The sequence below is a fragment of the Petaurus breviceps genome, unplaced genomic scaffold (genome assembly GCF_028583685.1).
Source record: "Petaurus breviceps papuanus isolate PSGF00001 unplaced genomic scaffold, PetGlider_PUasm1.0 90919, whole genome shotgun sequence".
Lineage (NCBI taxonomy): Eukaryota > Metazoa > Chordata > Mammalia > Diprotodontia > Petauridae > Petaurus > Petaurus breviceps.
The window spans coordinates 8,546,206-8,560,718 of record NW_027187378.1 but is presented as its reverse complement, the minus strand read 5'-3'; the positions used below and the strand labels follow the sequence as shown (position 1 = coordinate 8,560,718).

At 36.4% G+C, this 14,513-nt stretch overlaps 1 protein-coding gene across 10 annotated transcripts in view; it reads left to right on the top strand.

Annotated features, from left to right (window-relative positions):
* Positions 1-14,513, top strand: part of KIF16B (kinesin family member 16B) — a 401,835-nt gene that overhangs the window by 177,466 nt on the left and 209,856 nt on the right. For all 10 annotated transcript variants that reach the window (XM_069075448.1, XM_069075446.1, XM_069075444.1 and 7 more), the window contains exon 13: positions 3,835-3,954. In XM_069075448.1, coding sequence (XP_068931549.1) covers positions 3,835-3,954 — 120 coding nt within the window. The remainder of the gene's footprint in view (positions 1-3,834; positions 3,955-14,513) is intronic.

The window sequence follows — 14,513 nt, the reverse complement described above, 5'->3', positions numbered from 1 at the left end:
TCATACAGTGAGTAAAAGTGATATGTTCTTTACTACCAGCTTTAACTTTTGCTACAAATCCAACATCCTTGCCCATCATTGCTCCAGCGCTGTCTGTACAGACTCCAATGCAACTTTTCCACTGTAAACTTTCATTTTTGAAAAAATCATCAACTCTAAGATGTATATCTTCCCCTTTTGTGTCACCAAAGGGTGACAAAACAATTATTCTTCATGTATGCTTCCTTTATAAACATATCTTGCATAAAGAAACAACTGTGTCATGTTAGAAATATCAGTTGTTTCATCTAACTGAGTTGCAAATTTTGGGCTGCCCTTAAGCCTGGTAATAAACTGCTAGAAATGGCAATTATTAATTTCAGAAATTATTTTGGAAATAGTATCAATCAATAAAGGAATTTTATGAATTTCATCCCCATAGAACTATTTCTAAAATTTTAATAACAGCAGGGAACAAAAGATCTTTTCCTATTATATAGGGTTTTTTAGTTTTTGCAATTAAATAAGAAGTTTCTTAAGCTGCAAGTAAATACTTGTCATTGACAGTAACAAATTTCTCAAAACATTTTTCTTTCTTTGAAGATTTTAAAAGTTGTTCAAAATATTCCTTTGGTTTATTGCAGTACACTACATTCTTGGTATTAAGATGCCTTTTTAGTTTGGCTGGTTTCATGCCCTCCACAGCTAAGACTTCATTACCAATTAAGAAAAGAGGTTTTTCCACACCATCATTATTAGAAGCAAATCTATATTGCAAGAATGATTTGACATATTTTCTTTTTCTTGTTAGTTTAGGTGTACTATAGCCTGGTAGAGAAGAGTCTGCTGCATTGTCATCAGTATTTTTACTCCTTCTGTCTAAATTTAGCCACTTATTCATAACTGAAAAATATTTTTATCCTGAAATAGAAATAAATTTTGCTAATAATTTCTCAAATAAATACTAACTTTAATTTATGAAATTACATTTGTACTTAATTTTTAAAAACTGATGTTCACATTTCCATACACATAAAGCAGTGATGGTGGAGGAATATTATTAAAGGACTTTTGTTTTTACTTGCTACAGTTAAACATTTATGTTTCCATAAAAGGAGATAACAACAATTTCTTTCCTTTTTAAAAAAATTTTTTGGCCTTTTTGGAGGGGGAAGGTGGGACAATTGGGGTTAAGTGACTTGCCCAAGGTCACATGGCTAGTAAGTGTTAAAGGTCTAAGGCCAGATTTGAATTCGGGTCCTCCTTACTCCAGGGCTGGTGCTCTCTTCACTGCACCACCTAGCTGTGCCTGATAACAGCAATTTCCAAAATCAAACATTCTAACACAACAGTCCAAAGATAGACTAATTTGATACTTGCATACTGATGGTAGAAAAATATTAAAAGTCTTTATTTTCCATAATTAAACTGTTACGATTCTGTAAGAGCAAGAAATTTTGTATGTACAGTAAAAAAAAAAAACACTGTAATTCATAACGTACGATAGTCTTGAATCTGAACTGAGGCATTTCTGGCAGCATTTGTTGGCATTGCATAAGGTGATTGCATGCGCAGTACAAAGCACTCATGTTGTGTGTTCAGAAACTAGGCTGCATTGAAGTCTTGCAAGGCAACATGAAATACCTTGAATTCATTCTGCATTTGATTTTGAATTAATTGTTTAGACAACTTTTAATGTTGCCAAATTTTTTGTGACCCTCACATTCAGTTATGGGACCCACAGTTTAAGAAACCCTGCCCTAGACTGTGTAATATTAGTTACCTATCTAATGGCCTAAACTGTATAATCTATTCAAGTTGTTTAAGGAACCAATTCTTACCTCCTAAAAGGCTAAAATTCTTCTTTACAATTCCTGCACACTTATCAGAGCCTAAAACAGACACTTTATATGATCAAATGGAGTTTCTTTTTTTTTTCAGCCAAAGAAAAGCAAAGTTTATTAAAAGTTCACCATAATGCATAGACTCTTTTTTTAAATTTTTTTTCATTAATTCTTTAATTTATTAATTTGTTTGTTTCCTTTTAGTTTACAGGATCCAATTCCACAATTCCTTGAATTTCACATTTTGTCCCCCTCCCTCCCCTAACCCCCCCCCCCCATGGCGGCTTATTATCAAGTATAGGATCTGTAAATACTTTCACATTATACAATGGTCAGGTTATAAGGATGGATTGTACCAGCTGGAATGAAAAATGGTAAAGAGGACATAAAATCAAATAAGAGAATGAAAAAGATCAGGTATTTTGCTTCCACCTGGATATAAATTTAGTTCTTTCTAGTTCTTTCTCTGGATGTACGTTTTTCTCTCCATCATGCGTCTTTTGGGATTGACTTATATCCCTGTATTGTTGAGAAGAGTCCAGTCTATCAAAGTTGGTCATCACACACATTGTGTCTGTAATTGTGTACAAATTCCTCCTGGTTCTACTCTTCTCACTCAGCATCAGTTCTTTTAAGCCTCTCCAGGTAAATATGAAGACCGCCTGCTCCCCGTTTCTTATGGCGCAATAGTATTCCATAACATGCATATACCACAACTTGTTCAGCCATTCCCCAATTGATGGGCACCCCCTTAATTTCCAATTCTTTGCCACAACAAAAAGAGCTGCTATAAACATTTTTGTACATATGGGTCTTTCTCCCATTTCTATGATCTCTTTGGGATACAACCCTAGGAGTGGTATTGCTGGATCAAAGGGTATGAAAGTATTTATAGCCCTTTGGGCATAATTCCAGATTGCCCTCCAGAAAGGCTGGATCAGTTCACAACTCCACCAACAATGCATTAGTGTTCCAGTTTGCCCACATCCTCTCCAGCATTTGTCATTTTCCTGTTTTGTCATCTTAGCCAATCTGACTGGTGAGATGTGGTACCTCAGAGTTGTTTTGATTTGCATTTCTCTAATCAATAGTGAATTAGATCATTTCTTCATGTGTTTATAGATAGCTTTAATTTCTTTCTCTGAAAACTGCCTGTTCATATCCTTTGACCATCAAATGGAGTTTCTTATAAGTCTGAAAGAAGCTATTTTGATTTTGCAGTCTTTGTCATGAGCTCTACATATACTACTTATAGTATATACTTATATGCAACTACTTATGTATGAAAAAGCCACACTTTTCATTTCTTTTTCACTATGTGGTGGAAAACAGCATTCTTCTGATGATATTCTTCACCCTGAGCCCCCATTCCCACGTTTCTGGCTAGCAGAGTAGGTTTTCCAAGCTCTTCCTTGTTTGATTTCCCTTGCTGTTACTTCATGATCTGGTAGAAAAACAGGTGATATTTATTTTATCATTGATGAGTAATCATTTGGCAGTGTTTTATTGACTAAACTGTATGCAAGCCCTTGTGCTAAAAGGATAGTAGAGTAGAAAAAAAAAAAGACTACCCTGAAAGTAGAATCAGAAGACTTAAGTTCATGTCTGACAGCTATGTGACCTTGCTGAATCATTTCCCTTCTGGGATGGGAGATATCACTTTTATCTGGTGTATTCTAAGTTTAGTTGAGGAAATAGCATTTAAACTAGGCCTTGAAGGATTTAGACCTAAGTAGCTCTGGAACTTTAGTAGATTTTATCTCTAGAGTTGAATGTGAAAATAAATATCATGAATAATTCCAGCATGCAATGGGATTTCTAATTGAAATTTATAACCACACTTTCACCATGCTTTCCTGGTTTTTAATGAAAAGTAAATCTTGAGGCATTTAAACACTCTATTTAAAGAATGTAGTTTTCCCTTTAAACATTTCAGTTGACTTTTCTCTTTCAGTTGACTTTTCTTTCAAATAAACTTAACCTTTTAAAAAAAATTCCCTTCTCATTTTAGGAACAAACATTAGCCCTGAGGAAAGAAGGAATTGGAGTGGTTCTGGATTCTGAGCTGCCTCATCTGATTGGCATTGATGATGACCTTCTGAGTACTGGAATAATCTTATATCACTTGAAGGTAGAAATAAATCTGATTAGTCACTTAACATGGCTTCAGTTGAACATTATAATTGTGTTTTGTTTTCTTTCAACATATTTTATTGTTATACTCTATGACTGTGAAGGCAGTTGTAAAAATCTATATGGCAAAAATCCAAGTATCCAAGTTCAGATAATTAAAATATAAAAGTAGAATTATATAGTTTTCAAATTTCCCCTTGCCTGACCAGTTTTTTTTGTATTTGTTTAATATTTAATTTTTCCCCAGTTACATGTAAAAACAATTTATAAAATTTGTTTTTAAAGCTTTGAGTTCCAAGTTCTTTCCCTTCCTTCCCTCATCTCTATACTCCCTCCCACCCCCGCTTCTCCCATTGAGAGGGCAAGAAATTCTGTATAAGTTATGTATGTGTAGTCATGCAGAACATATTCATAATAGTCATGTTGTAAAAGAAAACGTAGACCAAAAAAGACTCAAGAAAAATAAAGTGAAAAACAAAAAAAAGTTGCTTCAGTCTGTATTCAGACACCATCACTTCTTTCTCTGGGGGTGGATAACATTTTTCATCACAAGTCCTTCAAAGTTTCATAGATTGTTGTATTGCTGAGGATAGCTAAGTCATTCACAGTTGATTGTCTTACTATATTGCTGTTACTTTGTACCCAGTACATTTCACTTTACATCAACCCATGTAAGCCTTTCTATGTTTTTCTGAGAGCATCCTGCTCTTCATTTCTTATAGTACAGTAGCATTTCATCAAAATGACATACCAGTTTGTTCAGCCATTCCCTAGTTGATGTGCATCCCATCAATTTCTAATTCTTTACCCCCAGAAAGAGTTGTGATAAATATTTTTGTACAAATAAGTCCTTTTCTTTTTTTATAATCTCTTTTGGGGTACAGACCTAGAAGTAGTATTGCTACATCAAAGGGCATGCATGGTTTTATTAGCCCTTTGGGCATAGTTCCACATTGCTTGATAGAATGGGTTAGCCAATTCACAACTCTGACAGTAGTAAGCTAATGTCTCATTTTTCTCACATCCCCTCCAACATTTGTGATTTACCTTTTCTGTACCATTATCTAATCTAATAAGTATGAGATAGTACCTCAGAATTGTCTTAACTTCTCCATTCATTAGTGAGTTAGAATATTTTTTCATATGGCCATAAATAGCTTTAATCATCTGAAAACTGATTATAATTTTTGATCATTTATCAATTGGGGAATGGCTCTTATTTTTATAAATTTGACACAGTTCTCTATATGTTAGAGAAATGAGACCTTTAACAGAGATATTTGCTTCAATTTTTTTTCACAATTAATATTCTTAGCTGTATTTCCTTCCATCCTGTTTCCCCTACCCCTGTTAATAATTCTATTCTCTCTGTCCTTTCACCCTGTCCCTCCTCAAAAGTATTTGCTTCTGATTACCCCTCCCCTAATCTGTCCTCCCTTGTATCGCTCCCCCTTTTCTTTTATCTCCTATTTTTCTGTAGGATAAGATAGATTTCTTATACCCTACTGCCTGTGTATCTTATTTCCATGTGTAGCAGCAAGCACCCCAAGCGTCCTCAGGGTTGCTTCCACCACAGGTTCTTGGATCTGCTTTGATAAAGGAAAGCAACTCAAAATGGGTTAACAAACTTACTTTAATCAGTATAAAGTATAAAGGTATATCGTTTACCTTGTTCAGGGGAAAAAGGTCAGCACCCCGAACTTCAAAGCATACAGGCAGAATTATCAAGACAGAAACAGATCAAGTAGACAGATTTCCAAACTGTCCAGCCATTACATCCATACCCAGTCAACATCCGGGTTTCCACATCTGTCCAGCCATTACATCCATACCCAGTCAACATCTGGGTTTCCACATCTGGGTTTTTCAAAGCCGGGGGACTCTCAACTATGGCTTCCCAGAATTCAGATCAAATCACAGAACACTTTTCAAAGTGAGTCCCAAAACAAAGCTACACATCAGGGCTTATATAGCCTTCTCCTGGCTCAGGGAATGTAACAACCTTATTGACTCACTGGCCAATCAAGAAGTATCTACTGAAAAACAAGCCTCCCTCCCCAGGCTTCAGGTACATTTTAGCCTAGGGGCAGGGAAGATCTTCTAAATTTGCATTCCCATTACACCATGTTACATGTAAAAATTTTTAACATTCATTTTTAAAACTTTGAGTTCCAAATTCCCTTCCTTTCTCTCTCCTCATCTACCCTCATTGAGAAGGCAAGCAATTCAATATAGGTTATACATGTATTGTCAGGTAAAACACTTCCATAATAGTAATGTTGTGAAAGACTAACTTATTTCCATCCTATCCTGTTCCCCCATTTATTCTATTTCATCCTTTCACCCTGTTCATCCTCCAAAGTGTTTGCTGCTGATTACCCCCTTCCCAGTCTTCCCTTCTGTCTATTACCCTCTCTTATCTCTTACCTCCTTCTCCCCTACTTTCCTGTAGGGTAAGATAGATTTCTGTACCTAATTGTGTGTATGTTATTGCTTCCTTAAGTCAATTCCAATGAGAGTAAAGTTCACTCATTCCCTTTCACTTTCCTGCTTTTCCCTTCTATTGTAATAGTTTTCTGTTGCCTCTTTTATGTGAGATAATTTACTCTCTTCTGTCTTTCCCTTTCTCTTCTCAGTACATTCCTCCCTCACCCTTAATTTTAATTTTTTAGATAACATCCCTTCATAGTCAACTCACCCTGTATGCTCTCTCTTTCCATATACATATACATACACATACACATATACATACCTATATACATATATATATACATACACACACTCCCACTACCCTAGTAATGAGAAAGGTCTCATGAGTTACAAATATCATCTTTACATATAGGAATGCAAACTGTTCAACTTTAATATAAGTCCCTTATGATTTCTCTTTCCCATTTACCTTTTCATGCTTCTCTTGAGTCTTATATTTGAAAGTCAAATTTTCTATTTAGCTCTGGTCTTTTCTCAAGAATGCATTAAATTCCTCTACGTCATTGAATGCCAATTTTTTCCCGAACTGGATTACACTCAGTTTTACTGGATAGGTGATTCTTGGTTTTAATACTAGTTCCTTTGACTTTTGGAATATCATATTCGAAGCCCTTTGGTATCTTAATGTATAAGCTACTATATCTTGTGTTATCCTGATTCCATAATACTTGAATTGTTTCTTTTTGGCTGCTTGCAATATTTTCTCCTTGACCTAGGAACTCTGGGATTTAGCTATAATATTCCTAGGAGTTTTCTTTTTGGGATATTTTTCAAGAGGTGATCAGTGAATTCTTTTGATTTCTATTTTGCCCTCTGGTTCTAGAATATCAGGGCAATTTTCCTTGAATTTCTTAAAGGATGATTTCTAGGTTCTTTTTTTGATCATGGCTTTTAGGTAGTCCAATAATTTTTAAATTATCTTTGTTGGATCTATTTTCCAGGTCAGTGATTTTTCCAATGAGATATTTCATATTTCCTCCTTTATTTTCATTTGTTTGGATCTGTTTAATAGTATCTTGATTTGTCATAAAGTCATTAGCTTCCATTTGCTCCAGTGTACTTTTGAAGGAATTATTCTCTTCAGTGAGTTTTTGAAATTGCTTTTCCATTTGGCAAATTCAGCTTTTTGAAGCATTCTTCTCCTCATTGACTTTTTGAACCTCTTTTGCCATTTGAGTTAGTCTATTTTTTAAGGTGTTATTTTCTTCAGTCAGGCTCCCTTTTCATGATTTTTTTGCATCATTTTCATTTCTCTTCCCAATAATCCCTCTACTTCTTTTTCTTGATTTTCAAAATCCTTCTTGAGCTCCTCCATGGCCTGTAGCCAGTTCATATTTATCTTGGAAGCTTTTGATGTAGGAGTTCTGATTTTGTTGTCTTCTTCTGATTCTGTTTTGATCCTCTTTGTCCCCCCAAAAAAGGATTCTGTGGTCTGATTGTGCTTCCTCTGTTTGCTCATCTTGCCAGCCAATTATTAGACTTTTGATCTCTTTGCCACAATAGAACTCTGCTTCCAGAGTAGAGAGAACTTTGTCCCAAATTGCTGGGGTTTTCACAGTTGTCAGAGTTGTTCTTGACTCTGAGGAGAGCACCCTCTCTACAGCCACCACAAGCTCTGGCACACTGGCATTCCTTATCCCAGGACCACCACCCAAGACTGTGATCCAGATCCAAGAAAGTCAAAGCAAGAGCAATTACCCTCTGAATGGTCACTTGGTCCCCTTGGACACCTTGGTCCCCCTACCAGCCAGGAGCTCTAGAGGCAGCCATGTGGCAGCAGCTGCAGCCACTGCACCTCTGCCACCTCTGAGAGCTCTGGAAGCAGCTGCTGTTACTGCTGATTCACTTACTCCCAAGGCCTGCTCCTGGTTTATTGGGGCTGGGGCTGTGCTTGGGCTAGGACTGGACTGATCTCTGGCACCTAGATCCAACAGATCTTTCCCACTGACCTTCTAAGTTGTCTTTGGCATTTATAGGTTGAGTAGTCTAGAAACCACCATAGCTGCCAGTGATTCAGTCCCCTGAGGCCTTCTCCGGGGCTCAGTTTATGCTGGCATTGCCTGTGTTGTACTGTGTTCCTCTCTAAGCCTGGTGCAGCAACCTTACCTGTTGATCATCTTAAGTATTTTTTTGCTGGAAAGTTGTTTTACAGTCTTTATAGGTTCTACTGCTCTAGAATTTGTTTAGAGTCATTTTTCCAGGTATTTGGAGGGTTTGGGGGAGATCTCAGGTGAGTCCCTGCCTTTACTCTTCCATCTTTGCTTTCCCCTTCTTCCCACCCCACCTCCAGTTTTAAGGCTATACTTTAGTTGGGTCTGGGATGGTGGAGGAAGAGGGCCTATTTTATGTATTATCCTATAACTTAAGGGGTTGGTGATAGAGTTGGGAGAGGGAAGAGGAGGAAGAAGGCTGAGAAGTGGTAAGCACCTGACGTAAAACTTTAAAATTTAGTTTGAATTTCATTTAAAGCTGTCATTCTGGTAGTTTTAGAATTCAACCTAACAGCAGTATTCTTGGGTCATATTGCAGTGTATTGAAGTGATATTTGACTTGCTGAAAGTCTTCATGGTCATAATGCTAGCAATCTGGTGTAGAGTCTAAGCCAAAGAGGAATTCCTTAGGAATAGTGACAGCCTCCAGATGCACTCCTGTTGGCCACTGTGTTGATTTCAGTAAGAGTTCCAGAGGCTCCTCAAAGGGGAGGTTATAGAACTTGTTCACCAATTTGTATATCTTGGAAAGATGGTAAAAGATGGACAGTGATTGGTGCCCAGAATTTTAAAGTATAAAAGAATGCTAGGGAATTATAAGACACTTTTACATGCCCAAAGTTTTGCATGAAAGCAGAAACCCATTTTTTAAATACTAACAATTTCCCAGTGTTGCTATATGGTGGTGAGATGAAAAACCACTGCTTCTGAAGAACTAAAGATGGGCATCACACAGAGGTCACTGAAAAGGTGCATGGCATATGTGTAAACAGGCCACAAAATGTAACCATCAAGGAATTCTGAAGAGGAACAGGAGTCTTAAAATGTGTCCTTAACAAATCATATGCCAAGAAGAAAAGGTAGTTTGGTTATATGGCAGGCAGGAGGGATGACAGATGGGCAGCCAGAATGTTTTACTGATACCCTTTTGATGTCTGGAGAAAGTGAGAAAGGCCTCTAGGTTGTGAGATGTCTCTTGTGGGGTATTTTGGAGACCCAGGGCTGTATGTTGCACGAGATAGGTAGTAATGAATGGGAACACCCTAATCAATGAAATCATAGATTCATTTGAATATTTGAGAATATTGGAATTAAGAGACTCGAATCTCCTACTAGGATGTATCTTTATTCTCACGGCTAGATTTGAAGTCAGAAGACTTGGCTTCCATGCCCCTCTCTCCTACTGCATTTTGGCTACCTGTGAGGCCTTTGCCAAGTCATTTACCCTCAGTGAACTTCAGTTTCCTTATCTCTAAAATCAATTGAATGGATTGAATTAGATGACCTCCAGAGGTTCTTCCAGCTTTTCATTTTTAGTCTTGAGATCTTAAATATATTTTTTTCCTGAAACTTGGTTCAAAATAAGGAGCCGTATAGCTGCCTTGTAAACTTTTTCATCCTTCTTCAACTACCTCATTGGAACCTCTCTAGCCACTGCAACAGCAAGGTCACCAAAGTAGTAAACCATTGAGATACTGTTTTTTTTTTTTATCAAGTATTCATTATTTTTATAAGATCTATGATTTTATCGACATGGCTATGCTTTCTACCAATGAAGGTAGTATTAGGCTCCATTATAGTGGAGATAGTATCCATGAGTTATTGAGGAGGGAACAATTAGTTGGTAGACAACTTTCTGGATTTAATGAACTTAAATTAGACTGGCCTTTAGATGATGTGTATATAATTTGTCTTCAAGTCTATATGGAAAGTCTTCTGGAAATATGCTGATGAGTGGATTTGACTGGCATAGCCTTTATAAACATAGTATCACATAAAGGACACTGAGGATTTAGTGCAGTTATGAAATAGAAATATACACCTTTTGAAACAATGAAAAACAATGAGAACAAAACAAAGTCTGCAGAAATCTTAGAGAGAGATGCAAATGAGCATATCATCCCTGTTGTGGTTGGAATTATCAGATATATCAACAAATATAAAATAGATAACTTTGTTTACATTCCCATGGCAATTCATTTTCAACAACAGCATTAAAGGAACATTTGGACCCTAATGCTGCAGCATCTTATGTGCCATGTGAAATATAAATGACAGTTATTACTAAGATCAAATTGGGAAGAATGGCTGTACCAGATAAATATACTCTGATGGTTACATGTTGCAGAATTTTGAAAGCCCTGTGGAATTAATTTAAATGATACCTCGGGAAAAAAGATATCATAAGAATAGAAAAATTCATGAATCATATTAAGATAACTGAGATAAAATCAATAACCACTGATCCATATTGCTGTTTTCTTTTCTTTGTAAAATCCTTATGAGAGTGCATACCAGGGTTATCTTTGATTAAAAATAGGAGAAGGACTAGGTAAGTTTTTTGGTTTTTAGATGCAGGACAACCCTTATTTCCTACAAGAAATATGCATGACATACATAGTGCGCATAGGAGCCCTCAGATGGATACAGAAAATACATATAACCCTCAGATGACAGGTAGGCTTTTGCAATGATTCTTTACAGTGAACAACTACCTCTTTATTAGTCATGCTTTTGACTGAAAGGTACAGAGAAAATAATATCTTGCTGTTTGTTGATTATACACATATAAACACACACAGATATTTGATTCAGGAGATCAAACAGCTTCCAAGAATATCCTCTGACACATCTTTCATGCATACATTGAGGTCATACAAAATTCCTTGAGAAGTGAAGGGATAGATATAGGTGTTTCAAAGTCCTGATTATTAACATTCAGTGGTGTATGAAACAAGGAGATATATGTTTTCCAAAGGTGTTTGGCACTAAAATGGAACATGTCTTACACAATGGAAGAAGTCTGTGTAGATTATGAACGTCTCCAAACGTTCCTACTTTTAGATGAATTATGCTGACTGCAACAAGCCCTGGGGCATCATAAGTTATCCTTACTGAGATCCAAAAAATTATTCAGAAGTGGTCAACCTAATATATCACATAGGAAAAGTGAAATAGATTCTTAAAATACCTATTGTTCAGACTGTTGACATGGATTGGTATGAACAGTCATTCAGTCAATCAAACTGTTTTTTGGTGAATGTGCCACGCACTGGAATAATCCATTGAGATAGTCCATTAGTACATATACGGAGTGTCCCAAAAGTCTTTCTCCCTCCACTCCCCATCTCATAATCTCTTTTTAAAAGTTTAATTTATTTTTTGGTTACATTTTTTTTTTTAAGCAATTGGGGTTAAGTAACTTGCTCAAGGTTACACGGCCAGTTATTTCTGGGTGTGGTGCTGAGTGTCCGAGCCCGGGATTTGATCTCCAGGTCGTCCCAACACTGGAGCCGGTACTCTTACTCGCTGAGCCACCTGGCCGCCCCTAAGCAATTGGGGTTAAGTAACTTGCTCAAGGTTACACGGCCAGGTGTTTCTGGGTGGGTGCTAAGTGTCTGAGCCCAGGATTCGATCTCCAGGTCTTCTCAACACTGGAGCCAGTGCTCTTACTTGCTGTGCTACCTGGCCGCCCCTTTTGGTTACATTTTAAATTTCAAACTGTCTCCCTCTTTTCCTCCCCTCCCTGCCCTAGAGAAGGACATCATTTGACACAGATTTATAAATATACATAAAACCATGTTATGCATACTTCTATTTATCATTTCTTTATCTGGACTTAGATAGCATCTTCCTTCATAGGTCATTTATAGCTGATATGAGTGTTTATAACATTCAGAATAATGGACAATTGAACAATATTGCTGTTATTGTACACAACATTCCCTTGGCAAGTCTTCCCCATTTTTTTCTAAAATCCACCAGCTCATCATTTCTTATGGCACAGTAGTATTCTATCACAATCATATACCACAACTTGCTTAACCATTCCCCTTACCCTCCTGTTTCTTGATCTATACACCCTCCTAAGGGTCTCTTCCTTATCCTGTTTCCTTGCTCTCCTATTCTCTGTAAGTTAAGAAGACTTTTATACCCTTTTGGGTGTATATGTTATTCTCTCTTTTACTTAGTTCTAATGAGAATAAAGTTCTAGCAGTACCAGGCCTCTACCCCTCCTGCCTCCAGTGTAGCAGCTCTTCCATTTATGGCCTCATTTGTATGGGATAGTTGCTCCATTTTACCCCTCCCTACCCAGCTTTATTTTTTAGGATCCTTCCATCATACTCAACCCCAAGCTTTCTATGAACATATGCTTTTTCAGACTATTCAAGTAATGATAACACTCTTGGTAGTTACAGGTAACATTTTTTCATGTGAGAGGTAAAGATTTTAACCTTATTAAAACCTTTATAGTTGGCTTAATATTTACCTTCTTATGTTTTTCTTAAGTCTAGTTAATAGGTTAGATTTTTCCATTTAGTTCTGATTTTTCTTCACAAATACATAGAAGTCATTTAGTTCATTAAAGGTTCATTTTTTTTTTTCCCATTCAGGATAACACACAGCTTTGCTGGGTAAGTTATTCTTGGTTGCAAGCCTAGTTCCTTTGCTCTTCAGAATATATTGTAAAAGACCTTTGGTCTTTTAATGCAGAAGTTGCTAAATCTTGTGTTATCCTGATTGTAGTTCCACAGTATTTAATTTTTCCCCCTCAGTTGTTTATAGTATTTTCTCCTTGCATTTGGGTGCTTCAAAACTTATCTGTGATGTTCCTACGAGTTTTTAGCTTGACATCGCTTTCAGGTGATTATTGATGGATTTTTTTCTATTTCTATTTTACCCTGTTGTTTTAAAACTTCAGGGCAGTTTTCCTTAATAATCTCTTGAAGTATAGTGTGTAGATTCCTTTTTAGATCATAATTTTCAGGTAGTCCAGCAATTCTTAGATTGTCTCTCCTCAATCTGTTTTCCAAGTCAGTTGTTTTTCTAATGAGATGTTTCATTCTCTTTTATTTTTTCATTGCTTTCATTTTGTTGTATTATTTCTTAGTGTCTTATGAAGTCATTAGCTTCCCCCTACCCAATTATAATTTTTTAGGAATTATTTTCTTCCACAAGTTTTTGGGCCTCTTTTTTTTTTTCAGTTGGTTGACTCTCTTTTTATAATTCTTTTGATTTTCTTGTATTACTCTTATTTTTTCCTAATTTTCTCTCAATCTATATTATTTAATTTTTAAAGTCTTTTTTAAGCTCTTCCAAAAGCTCTTTTTGGCCTTGTGACCATTTTGCTTCTTTTGAGATAGAAACTGGATTTACCTCAGTACTTTATTGAGTATCTGTAACACTAGCTAAAGCTTTGGGAATAGGCTTATCTGTGTGCATGCACAGCTTGAATCCAAATCCCTTGCCCTGTGCCCCATATAATCATATTAGGTGAGATATCATACATAAATGCTTGACAATTGTTAAATGACTATATACATGCCAGTTTTTATTGTTATTTTTAAGCCACCTCCCATAGTATTCCTACCCCATGGCACTTGAAGACATCTCTCCTTTCTTGTTCCTCTCATATGCTGTTCAGTCAGTCAGTAGACTACTAGGCGCTCTGCAACATGCTAAGTATTAGATATACGAAGAAAGGTAAAAAATAGTCCTTGTTCCAGAGAAGCACACAATCTAATGGGGGAGGCAACATGCAAATAACGATGTACATATAAGACATGTGTGCATGTTTTTTTTTTGTGTGTATACATATACACACATTACATATGTGTATGTATATGTGAATAAATATGTATACTGCAAATAGGAAATAATCAGCAGAAAGAAGGCAGTAAAATTAAGTTTTTGGGAAAAGCTTCTTGTAGAAGGTGGGATTAAGTATAGGACTTAGGACAGAAGTCAGTCATTCAGATATCCCTTTTGAATGTTTTGTCTTAATTGTTGTTAATTGAAATTTGCATAGTCTTACACTTTCCCAGTCTGAGTCAAAGCTTTGTTATATTGGCATCTG